The sequence below is a fragment of the Branchiostoma belcheri genome, unplaced genomic scaffold (assembly GCF_001625305.1).
Source record: "Branchiostoma belcheri isolate BF01 breed outbred unplaced genomic scaffold, Haploidv18h27 scaffold4, whole genome shotgun sequence".
Classification (NCBI taxonomy): Eukaryota; Metazoa; Chordata; class Leptocardii; order Amphioxiformes; family Branchiostomatidae; genus Branchiostoma; species Branchiostoma belcheri.
Genome location: NW_017804020.1, coordinates 7,574,122 through 7,587,253, shown reverse-complemented (window position 1 = coordinate 7,587,253; position 13,132 = coordinate 7,574,122). Strand labels below are relative to the sequence as shown.

At 41.4% G+C, this 13,132-nt stretch overlaps 1 protein-coding gene across 1 annotated transcript in view; it reads left to right on the top strand.

Moving 5' to 3' along the window:
• The window catches only part of LOC109477128 (uridine diphosphate glucose pyrophosphatase-like), a 52,556-nt gene extending 42,387 nt beyond the window's left edge, over positions 1-10,169 (top strand). Inside the window, exon 5 of the mRNA XM_019778187.1 lies at positions 9,748-10,169. Within this exon, the coding sequence (XP_019633746.1) occupies positions 9,748-9,982 (235 nt within the window). The 3' untranslated portion in view covers positions 9,983-10,169. The remainder of the gene's footprint in view (positions 1-9,747) is intronic.
• The last annotated feature ends 2,963 nt before the right edge of the window (positions 10,170-13,132 follow it).

Here is a 13,132-nt window from a genome sequence, read left to right as displayed (position 1 = left end):
TGTCCCATTCTGTTTTGTTATTCATAATTATGATAACTCTCCTTTTTTAGTTTCATCATTATGCACATTATCTGCTCTGTTTTATCTGACTTCTTATACCCCCCCCTTATGGAATAAAAAGATTGAGTCAGTGTCCATCTTCATAATTTCTTATTCCAATCATGATAGACAGGGAAGGTACATGTAGGAAGGCTTGTTACTACTGCAAACAGACCATAATACAGTACTTAAGGCCACACTAATTTGATATGTTGGTTCTCAGATTTATCAGAGAAAATATGAAGTGACAGGGCGAAAAAAAGTATAACGTTAGATAAAAACAGACCTAAACCTAGCCCCAATGCTACGATTTGAGACATGAAGTTAACATGCCAGGCTGGTTTATAATGCAAACAATGACTTTTTTTCACTGCATTGATACTGATGGACAAACTGTAACAACTCTGAAGAGAAGGGACTTTCTTCAGTGGTTGGGGCCAAAATATATTCAGCATTTTGGAGTTGATTCAGAGGCTGAAATGTTTTTCGTTGTTGTTTTTTTTTCGTTTTTTGCAAATCAGAAAAAAATGAAGTGGGCGAATCCGAGAACCAACTGTTCACATTAAATTGTTGTGGCCTTAAGCCATGGGTTGACAGAACTGGATGGGAGAGGGAATGGGCTTTGAAACATTGAAACTTTATTTAGATGTAAGAATATGCTGTACACTACTATACACAACATCTTTACGTACGTAAACCTATGAAAATATTTGGGTGCACAGGTGCACCCACAGAATTGGGTGCACAGCTCCAAATTTGGGTGAACTAAGGTGCACATGCACCCAGTATTTCGAGCATAGTGTGTTGGCCCTGTATGTGTAAGCTACTGAATAAGCTCCTTACAATGCACATACTAACAGCTATCAATCCCATGAGTCAACACCCACTAGGACAGACATCAAAGAATGAAGGTGTGCATGTTCATGTAGAGTAATGTGGTTTGGGGAGTAGGGCTGGGATCAGGTCTATAGAAGTTAAACTGTTTTCACAGGAGTTGGCAAGGGGCACAAGGTGGGACATGGATGGCTTACCGCTGAAGTGCCCCTCCCAGTTCTTATCCTTGTTCCACACTTTCACACCCCCACAGTTTGTGACTTATAAGCCTGAAATCAGCATGTCAGCAGAACGTACTGCATCTGCGCGAAACCCACAATGTATTGTACATAGCACTTTGGCAGAACATCTCATATAAGGTCGTATTCACGTATATAAGGTTAACACTCCATCTGTAGTTTTCCAAATGTTATGTCAGAAAAGATATCCTCTGCAACAGTCAAAATTCTGATGAAACTTTGACCAAACATCCAACGAAAACTGTGAAAAATCTGGCTTTCGCGCAGGCGCAGTACGTTCTGCCGACGTGCTCTTAGAATCCAACTTTGTTAGCAGTGGGTCCAATCCCCAAAAAGTTGCACGGGACCTACAATGTATAGCTAACATGGCTGGATTTTTTTTGGGAACGGACCTATAGCTAACAAGGCTGGAGGTCAGACTATTTGTGACTGTTACCTTGCACCCGATTTTCATGTACACAGGCAAAGCCGTGATGTGATGGTACGAAAACTGTATGTCAAAAGTTTTTCAGCATGTTAACTGGCCTGCTTTGACGTACGTTAAGAACTGGCGTATGATACCCCGAGGGCTGGCGTACAATCTGAACATAACGTTCTTGACGTGCGTCGAAGCAGGACGATTTACACGTGGGAGAAATTCAGCGTAGTTCTGGTAGTTTGCGACTGTATACGCAGTTTTTGAACTGCCAGGATTTTGCCCGCATTTAAATCTGGTCTCGGCTTGTTTCCTCAGTTACCATAGACACCACGAGTGGCAGAAGTGTGTCCTCCAAACCACCCTGATGTTTATGTACATTGGCTCTTGTCGATTTGCCTCCCCCTTTAGGCCACAGTAAGTAATTTCTATGGATGACATTAGTGCACACATTAATTTTCGCCTGATTTTGGAAGAAAAAAAAAACAAAAAAATTTTGTTGCCCTCAGACAGTGGTCAACATGCCGAAAATGAACAAAGATGTCTGTTGCCATGCCTGGAACGTGGATAACAGATAAATATGATGAGAGAGGAGACAAGATAAGGCTCTGATTTAATGTTTTTCTGTTACTTTGATGCAGTGATGTATTTCATTCTTTTGATATGTGATGGTGATATGTGATGGTGGCTGTGTAGATGTGTTGTTTCCACTGAATCAAAACTATTGGTACAGTGATTAAAAACTTTTATTTTTAAAGTATTTCAGTGAGAAATGGATGTTCAGTTGTAATAGTTGGCAGTAAACTTAGCACAATATAGGTACATTGTATCATTTCTTGTCAAGCAAAGTTTATGATGTCAAAATTTGAGAATGTAGAAATTTTTTGGGGGTCCACCTTTTTTTTCGCCTTATCGCATTAGATTATGAGACTGTGGAGGATGTCATCCAAAAAATTGACTTACTGTGGCCTAATCTGTCATTACCAGAAGGAATGTCCCCAGGAGCAGCTGGAGGATATTGATCCATTTATTAGTTTATCTTCTCTGACAGTTAATCCTTTGGCAAATGGAATCAAGCCATCTCATCAGCAGTGTGCATGGGTGATTAGGGTAATAAGGAGGGGGTCTGCCTTAGTCAAACCTCCCGCCACACACCTTCATTCTTTGATGTCTGTCCTAGTGGGTGTTGACCCATGGGATTGATAGCTGTTAGTTATGTGCATTGTAAGGAGCTTATTCAGTAGCTTACACATATAGGGCCAACACACTAAGAACTATTATATCAAGGCTCGAAATACTGGGTGCATATGCACCTTAGTGCACCCAAATTTGGAGCTGTGCACCCAATTTTTTAATAGGTTTACGTATGTAAAGATGAAGGCTAGAATGCTAGCAGTTCATGCAATCAGTGAAAGGTAAACTGGTCTATTAAACATTAGCAAACAAACATTTATTGTTTGTTTGTATGCTTGAATTGTTAATGTTTTGATCTATTGTAAGAAACAGGAGGAGCGAGTAGAAACAGATACATTGTAAAAACCCCTGGTCCCGGGCCGGGGTTCGAACCCACGCCCTCCCGAGCACCAGCTTCAAAATCCGACACTTGGCTAAAATGTCTAGACCCCTCGGCCGGGTCAGTTGGTAGCGCCTATAAACCCCCCACTCTTACACTAGTCCCCCTTTCCTTTTTCAAGATTCGTCCTCGAATCTTCCGAATTCGTCATCCCTGGAGCGACACTCTTTGCCAGAACTCCCAGGGCCGGTGTGGGAACCACTGTAAGAAACAGGAGGAGCCAGAAGAAACAGATAAAAAAACCCTGGTCCCGGGCCGGGGTTCGAACCCACGCCCTCCCGAGCACCAGCTTCAAAATTCGATGCTCAAACCACTCGGCTAAAATGTCTAGACCCATCGGTCGGATCAGTTGGTAGTGCCTATAAACCCCCCACTCTTACACTAGTCCCCCTTTTCTTTTTCAAGATTCGTCCCCGAATCTTCCGAATTTGACATCCCTGGAGCGGCACTCTTTGCCAGAACTCCCAGGGCCGGTGCGGGAACCACTGTAAGAAACCAGGAGGAGACAGTCATGACAGTAGAAACAGATAAAAACCCCTTGGTCCCGGGCCGGATTCGAACTCACGGCTCCCGGGCCACAGTGAGACGCTCTAACTGAGTGAGCTAAAAGGTCTAGACCTATTGGCTGGGTCAGTTGGTAGCGCCTATAAACCCCCAACTGTTACACTACTCCCCCTTTCCTTTTCAAGATTCGTCCTCGAATCTTCCGAATTCGACATCCCTGGAGCGGCACTCTTTTGTCCCCCTTTTCTTTTTCAAGATTCGTCCTCGAATCTTCCGAATTCGACATCCCTGGAGCGGCACTCTTTGCCAGAACTCCCAGGGCCACTATTACACTATCCACCCTTTACTACAACTCTGACAAGCTCCCATGTGAGGAGAAGCTGGACTTATTGTTCAACCAGATGACTGATGTCACCATAGACACCCCACCAAGCTCACTGAAAGTTTGTCCCTCAAAAAACTGCCACCAAGTCAAGTCAGTTGTCTGCCTAGGTTCCCATGCAGTCATGGGTATCCAGCAGGAACATGGCTATAGTTGTTTCCTCAGCTTTCCCATGGTACTGCACAGTTGTCACCACTCACACATCCACTTTCAATCACTGTCAACTAGCAGAAGTCTTCCAACAATATGTCCCAGACAAAAGAAAAGTGGATCTATCTCTTTTTTTGATCTGGAAGAAAGTCTCCAGGGTAAAGAGAGGTAAGTGGTGGGAAGGGCTGACAACAGCTGTCTGCTACTGGGACATGATGCATGACTTAGGCCACACCAATTTAATTTCTTGGTTAACCGCTTGATTCGCCGCTTCATTTTTTCTGATTTGAAAAAAAAAAAAATTCAGAATCAACTGCAAAATGCTCATATTTTGCCCTGAACAGTTGAAAACAGTCCTTTTCATACTTCTTGTTAAAGTCATTCCATCTTTCAATGCAGTGGTATTATTAAAAGTTCAAAATTCATTGTCAAAATTTTGAACCAGCCTGGTGTGTTGACTTCATGGCTCCTATCGTACCATTTTGGGCCATAATAGGATGCCTAGGCCTGTTTTTATTTTTTTATTTTTTTTTCGCCCGCCTGCTCCATTATTATTTGTAGAAAATCTGTTAACCAAGAAATTAAATTGGTGTGGCCTTACTGGTGACACTCACCAAAAACATGGTCTGATCTTATCTTGGTCTCTGGCTCCTCTTCTTCACAACACTATTGGATCTAAATGGCTCTGTGCATGGCGGCCAGCCTAATTAGGCATGCAAGGTATGAGGCATGCCCTTGACAATGTAGACATACCTGCTGGCCTTGGAGAACTGCATGTTAAAGATACTTTGCAGCAAGTGAACCATCTAGTTGAAATATGAGCAAAGCAGGTCACCTCCCATTCCGAGAAAAACAGCAGTTATATGTGGCAAAGGTAGAAAATGTATCTTAAAACTATCTACCCGTATTCTGTTGTGATATTTATTTTTGATGAATAATCAGAATGGTTTGTATATAGTATCTTAAGGGGGCACGCATGCCCTTTTCCATAGAGCGTCATCAGCCGTTTTTGCCTGTTTTAATTCTACGTAGAGCGTAGACGGACCGTAGTTGGCGCATTTTGCGTAGAGCCTAATTCGCCATTTTTATTCTACGTAATGCGTTGTAGCTACCCTGAGTTTATCCTCAAGCATAATCGAGAGGCTTCCTGAAAATCAGCTTAATACGTAGCATAAAGCATTGTAAGGGCCCCCCATTCAGGCCCTCTCTGTAGTTGAGGAGCTAGCCTGTGTAGCCTGAACCAGCCTTCAGGAAACTGGAAAGAGTAGAGCAGGAAACATTTCATATAATAGCAAACTATTACTTGGCCGTTTTCTCCTCTTTCCAACTACCTCTGAAGCCTGGTAAAGGCTAGCCTGTGTATTGGCCCCCTATGGCAACAGTCTGGCACCCAGGCTATCCTGTGTTTTCTCTGCCTTGAAGTACAGCATGCCCATAGCCAGGGGGGGTTCGGGGGGGGGGTGGAAGAACCCCCACAAGGCTCAAAGGTCCACTTTTTGGTCGACTTTTTATCTAAAGGTCCACTTTTTGGTCCACTTTTTAACTAAAGGTCCAAGATTTTTCTTGAAAAGATGGACTGATTCGTGTCATCAGTGAGGCTGGAATCGTAGGAAAACGGCTCACTTTGTCATTAAAAAAAGTTATCTCTGATTTTTTCTTTGAAATCCTCTAAAAAAACGCAGGAAATGCCATTTCAGAAGGTTCATTTTTCAAAATTTGCCGGGGGAGAATGCCCCAGTACCCCCCTAGGAACCTCGCGCCTTCGGCGCTCGCTGGTCCCTCAAGCAGTGGGAAGAACACCCCCATTCAAAATCCTGGCTACCGGCATGTACAGGATCATCCCATCTCTTGTTGTCCTACTAAAAACATGACCAGTGCAGAAGAGTGCTGGACCAGCACGTCGGCAGAATGTACTGCACCTGAGGAAAACCCAAAATGTATTGTACATGTACATAGCACTTCGGCAGAACGTCTCATATAAGGTCGTATTCGCACATACAAGGTTAACATCCCGTCTGTAGTTTCCAAATATTGTGTCGGAAAAAATGTTGTCTGCAACAGGCAAAATTCTGATGCAACGTTGACCAAACACCCAACGAAAACCGTAAAAAGTCAGGGTTTTGCGTAGGCGCAGTAAGTTCTGCCGAGATGTGCTGGACCTGAGATCAAAGCACACACTTCTGATCTTATCAGTTAGACAGCCACTCCAAGGGAACAAACTGCCCCTGCAAAAGATAAGAGTTTTTATAGGCTGTCTGCAGGATGCTGTGTCTACTGTGGAGATCAACCACGGCCAGCCATAGATGAGCAAAGTGCCTGACAGTTGTGGGTCATGGGCGGAACACAAAGCAGAAGTAGACAACTTAAGAGCTGATAAAAACAGTTTACCATCTTCCTCACAAAATGGGAGGTATTTAGTATTGAAAGAGGGTGGCTGCTAATTTAGTGACACATTTCTGAAGTATGAACAGCAATTGTAGCAAAACTGGGGAAGAACATTCTTGACTAATATACCTGCATGCGATTAACATTTTGTACCGGTATTATGGATTGAGGATCTCATACATGTACCTTCCTGATATGAGTTTTTGTGAATTTCTTGCTTTATATATTACCGGTATAGTGAATTTAATAATAAATGGTTTTTATTGTCCAAACAGAACCCGTGCAGTCGCAGCCTTTATACGGCTGAATTGATGCATGGTATCACATAATAATCAATACAAATCACAACAATTACAACAATCAAATAATACACAAGATACACATATTTGTTCCACAATTATTTTTTGTGGAACTGTCGCAAGGGTCTGTGCGGCTGCCATTCGGCGCCACAACGTAACCTCAATACGACTTTCCCCAACCGAAGTTAGGTACCCATTCACACCTGGGTGGAGTGAGGAAAGTCGTGTAAAGTGCCTTTCTCACAATTTTGTTTCCTTTCTCATTATTCTGCCTAATACAAATGTATATGTTTGTCCCACTGGCTGCCATAAGAGAACAGGCAATGCATATAGCAGGAAATTGAAGACAGGAAATAAAATAACTTTTTCTGGGACCTTTGACCAAACTTCCTGAAAATCTGTACACCTGACCAAGATAACAGTCCCTCATTCATAGTCTCCACCAGACTCCTGTGCAGGCTGAATAACTAGTAGAAATCAGCCTAAAGAGAAGTCCTAATATCCTTCGATTTCACAGGCTCCGTGGAGGCAAATGGAGCTTCTCTGGCAGGCTAATTCTCCTATGGCCAATTATATGCCCTTTTTAGGCTGATTTCTGCTAGTTATTCCGCCTGCAAAGGAGTCTGGATTCAATTCCACCTTTGATTGGTGAAAGCAAACCGCCCTTCCTGAGATCACAGGTCTAAATAGTGTACACAGAGGTGAGGTTGGCTATCTCATCCTCTGACCCTCTCTTGTGCTGTATTAGATTAGGTGACAGTGATGTCAAAAAAGGGGTCAGGTAATCTTCTAATTCACCCAGATGGCCAGCTAGATATAAATGCCTGTGTCTTCTGGCACTACAGTATATGACGGTCCACAAGAGCATGTCACTAACTGTACTCCGCTTACATGCAGTTTATTTTCTGACATTGAAGTACCAGTGTTGGACAAACACTTTCCGCGGTAACTTGTGATGCACAGATGCAGTCATGCTTTATCAATGAAGGTTAGGCCTAGGAAAAAAATGTTGTTTTCCCTGTTTCCCGACCAACCCTAGGAAAAACTGCTGACCCTAGCCTTTTTTTTGCGCCAAGGACATCATTTTTTTAGCTGATCGACCTTTTCTGACACCTGAGTGATGAAACGTTGTACAGTCAGTTTTCCAGCATTGACATCAATAATTGAAGTGTTCTCGTGGAAATTCTACTTTGTTTGACAGTAATTTATATAAGTTCAATCATTAGAGATTGCCAGTGTAATAAAAAAGATGAAAAAAAATTAAAAAAAAGATAATCCCTACCTACCGACCCTAATTTTTTCAGGACTGAAACATGTACAGGAAACACAACATTTTTTTCCTACATGGTTACATGTAACGTTACCTACAAGCTACAGATTTCGTTAGTCAATGTTGAAAAGCAATGGACGCTACTTGAAACGACTAAAAGTTTTCAAAATGTATCCAGTTGCTTGAGTAACTATTTTCTTGTGGATGACATACATGCATCCTTTTTACTGATGGCTGAAATTGGATTATGTGACCAATGAAGCCGAGTAGATGGCCGATGGCCTGCAGGACTCGGGGTGATTGTCGAGGATGACCGGCCACTAAAGGTCACTTGGAGGAAAGTGACATCTTAATAGTATTGACTTGAGGCCACAGTAATTTAATTTGTTGGTTCACGGATTTTCCCATTTAATATTTTTCTGATTTTCTGCCTCTGAAACAACTCCAAAATACTCAAGTTTTAGCCCCAACAGTTGATGGAAGTCCCTTCTCTTCAGAGCTGTTACAGTTTTTCCATCTATCAATGCAGTGGATTTGATTGAAAGTTTGAAATTCATTGTTTGAATAACAAACCAGCCTGGTGTGTTGACTTCATGCCTCCTATCATATCATTTTGGGCTATCATAGGATGCGATGCCTAGGTCTTTTTTTTGCCCTGTCACTTCCTATTTTTGAAAAAATCTGAGAACCAACCAATCAAATTGGTGTGGCCTAAGCCTGTACACTCCTGATCAATGCAAAGAGTTAACCTCAACTGACTTCATTTGGGGTTCCCTTATCTCCGTAGTGTCCGCATGAAATTTGAATGAATGGATGAAACTTTAGAAAGGTCAAAACACTTCATACATCTTAACCTAGCCTCCCTCGCATTGTTGGAGCGGGAAACCTTGAGTCCTCTCCATGGCAAAAACTCCCTCGGCGGCAAAATCGTCCCTCCGCCACATAACTCGCGTTGCGCACCGAAAAAATAATGCCGCCGCCCAACAAGTCTGCAAAGGAGGCTAATCTTAACCCACTTAAAAACATGAAATGTAGCAGAAGTTCCTGAAAATAGTCAAACATGATAAAATAGTCCAACACTATTCTGATGTAGGTTGCAATAACTTGCAACAGAGTTGTGATAATTATGAACGTTTTGTAGTAAAGTAATACAGTCAAAAGTTTAAACTGCCCAAGAAGACTAAGGGGCAGGTGGGGCTGTAAGGTCAACATCGTCACTTGTACAGGTTTAACTGTAATGTACAGATCATCACTTGTGTTGTACATGTTTGATAGAGATTGTCACTTGTACAGGTTTAACTGTAATGTAAAGATCATCACTTGTGTTGTACATGTTTGATAGAGATTGTCACTTGTACAGGTTTGACTTTAATGGGGGCCCGCAAGCCCTTTTCTGTAGAGCGTAATCAGCCATTTTAATTCTACGTAGAGCGTAATTGGCGCATTTTGCGTAGAGTGTAATTCACCCTTTTAATTCTACGTAATGCGTTGTGACCACTTGGAATTTATCGTAAAGCGTAATCGAGAAGTTTCCGAATTCAGCGTAGAGCGTTGTACAAATCGTCACTTGTACAGGTTTGACTTTTGGCTGTAAATGTAATGTAGAGATTGTGACTTGTCCAGGTTTGACTATGAATGTTGTTTCTTGTTTCTCCAGAGGAAATGTTGGAGTGGCCGGCTCCCTGCAGACCCTGTTCTATGCTGAGGTGACGGATGACATGAGGGTGTCGGCAGGGGGCGGGCTGAAGGAGGAGGGGGAGTTGATTGACGTGGTGGAACTGCCTCTGGCCGACAGTCGCAAATTCATCATGGACCCCTCCATCAACAGACCTGGACTCCTCCTGTTCGCTTTTATGTGGTTTTATGACACAAAAATGTCACACTCTAGTTAGTAAAATGGTAAAGGTCAAGGTTTGTAGCCTTTTTTAAGGCCATAGGGGCAGTGGGTTGTTAATCCACTGTGTCTAGGACACGGTAATGGTAGGTGGAGCCCATCCCTCCCCTTCTGCCTTTGAAAGTTTTACCTCCTCAACCGAAGTCAGATACCTGAGTGGAGTGAAGAAAGTCGTGTAAAATACCTGAAAGATCGGTGGCATCGGGCAGGATTCGAACACAGGACCTCTTGGGTCTGAGCCGAACACTATACCGTTACGCCACACGACCCCACAATCTAGTCAGTGCAGCTGGAAAAATCAATCGTGTAGGTTTAATTTTCACTTGTACATTGAATTTTTCCTGTGTAAATCGGACTGCTTTGACGTGCGTCAAGAAAGTACGTAGGTCAAAGAAGGCCAATTTACACACAGGAAAAATTTGACATTCAAACTTTCGCGTGCATACAAAGTTTTTGTACCATCTGGTTTTTGTCCACATATCGGGTTTAAAAGCACCAAATTTGACACACACCTTTTTAACATATTCTAAATCTACACAAATATGAATATATAGTGAAAAAAATCAACATTAATGTTTCTTCATGAAAATTAATATGGTATATGTACACATGACTGGTAGTACAACCAACCATAAAGACCACGAATCTGTTGTTTTTTCAGTACCGTGTTTCTCTGAAAAGTTACATATCCTTGAATTGCAGTAGTGTGAATTATCTTTTGTGAACATGATATTAGAGCACCTACAATGTACCTATATGTATATGCGGGCAGAAGGAAACCACAGTAAAACATGTCCATTTTTACTTATACAGTAAAGCATTAAAACAAGATCTTTTACTTTCAATGGTACTCACACTGCAACACTATTTTTTATAGCCTCCTTTTCCGGCAACCCTACATATATCTCCGTGGAACGCCTGTTCCACGGAGATATATGCAGGCTGGAGCTTCTATTGCGTGCGATCTACGATTGATCAGAAAATACCCCCCCCAAAAAAAAAAACGACCGATCCGGGAACGCCTGAAAAGGAAGCTAATTTTTTTACTCCAAACTTCTATGCATGAGCCAACGTAGGGGAAAAACCTAATTTACTGTCCTAATGCAAAAAGTTTGAAATCACATCACAAGAAGACTAATAGCGTAACATTAAGAGAAAATATGCATGCTTGTTAACAATATATGATACACTATGCTAAAGTGCAAACAGAATAGTCATTAATTATGGAATTCAAATTTTCTGAACTTTTGGTGTTCATTGTTACATTCATATATGTACAGTGCATTGCATTACTGGTACTTTTATCCATTGACATCATTAAATTGAGCCGGTCTCAACAAAATGTGTCATAGTCTTGTCCTGTCTGATGTGTTGTTGAAGAAGTTAGATCTTCAAATTGGGCTATAGTCACGTTGGACAAGGGGTCGGCTTAGGCAAGTTCCTTAATGCTTACCATGGGGGGGGGGGGTCAAGACTGGGAAAAGGCGGTTGTTTCGGCCAGATGGCCAGCTTATAGAGGTGGTCGCTTGGGTAAGTTTGACTGTATTTTACTGCATTCATGAGGCAACAAAAAAAGTTTGACTAATTAAGTTTGCTAAAGAGGCTAGGGATTTGTGGTCCATTGGGCTCTGCTGCCTTGAAAAGCGTTCCCACGATAGCATGCAAATGTCACTGCTCTGGCAATGCAACGTTAACTCTCATGGTAATTAATTCCCTTACCAACCTAAAATTTGAGTCTTCCAGCACATTTTAGGCCTAAAAGCAAGTAAATTTTATGGATGACATCCTCCGCAGACTCCAAATCTAATGCAATAGGGAAAAAACAAGGTTCCTACATTTTCAGATTTTGAAATAATTGAAAAAAAACTTGATAAACAAGAAATGATACCTATATTGTGCAAAGTTTACTGCCAACTATTACAACATCCATTTGTCACTGAAAAATAAAAGTTTTCAGTCATTGTACAAGTGGTTTTGATTCAGTGAACATCGCATATAAAAGGAATGAAATGCATCACTGCAAGAGACAAAATGCACAAGATTCCTACATTTTAAAATTTTGACATCATAAACTTTGTTATTAAACAAGAAATGATACATATATTGTGGTAAGTTTACTGCCAACTATTACAACATCCATTTGTCACTGAAACAACTTTGAAAAATAAAAGTTTTCAATCATTGTACAAATGGTTTTGTGGGAACATCACATATGCACAGCCAACATCACATATAAAAGGAATGAAATGCATCACTGCATCAAAGTAAAAGACAAAACATTAAATCAGATCATTGCCTTGTCTCCTCTCGTCATATTTATCTGCCATCCACGTTCCGGCATGGCAACAGACATCTTTGCCCATTTTTAGCATGTTGACTACTTCCAGAAGGCAACAAAATTTCTTGGTTTTTTTTTCCAAAATCAGGTGAAAATTAATAAGGGCTGATGTCATCCATAAAAATTACTTTCTGTGGCCTTTATAGGCCACACCAATTTGATTTCTTGGTTAACGGATTTGCCCGCTTCATTTTTTTCTGATTTGCAAATAAAAATAAAAATTCAGAATCAACTGCAAAATGCTCATATTTTGCCCTAAACAGTTGAAAACAGTCCTTTTCATCCTAGTTGTTACAGTTATTCCATCTTTCAATGCAATGGTTTCATTAAAAGTTCAAAATTCATTGTTTAAATTTTGAACCAGCCTGGTGTGTTGACTTCATGGCTCCTATCGTACCATTTTGGGCCATAATAGGATGCCTGGACCTGTTTTTATTTTTTTCGCCCGCCCGCTCCATTATTTTTCTAGAAAAATCTGTTAACCAAGATATTAAATTGGTGTGGCCTTATGTCTTATTTACAGAGACCCATTATCACCCATTCCATCCCAGCACTGTTGGCTTATGTGTACATTATTATTGTTACCCTCCATGAAAATGGGGGTACTGTTTTTACTCCGTTTCATGTTTGGTCTGATATCTGAAGATCGGTGAGAAGGAACTGTACGATATTTGGCAGATTGATGGATGGGGCCTTGGAGATTGTGTAGGTTGACTTTGAGCCCCTGGTGGTTGACCTTGGTACTGCAGTTTAATTTTTTTTATTCTGTTGTTTTCGCGTTATGGACTGTTTGTGCGATATTAAGGTAGC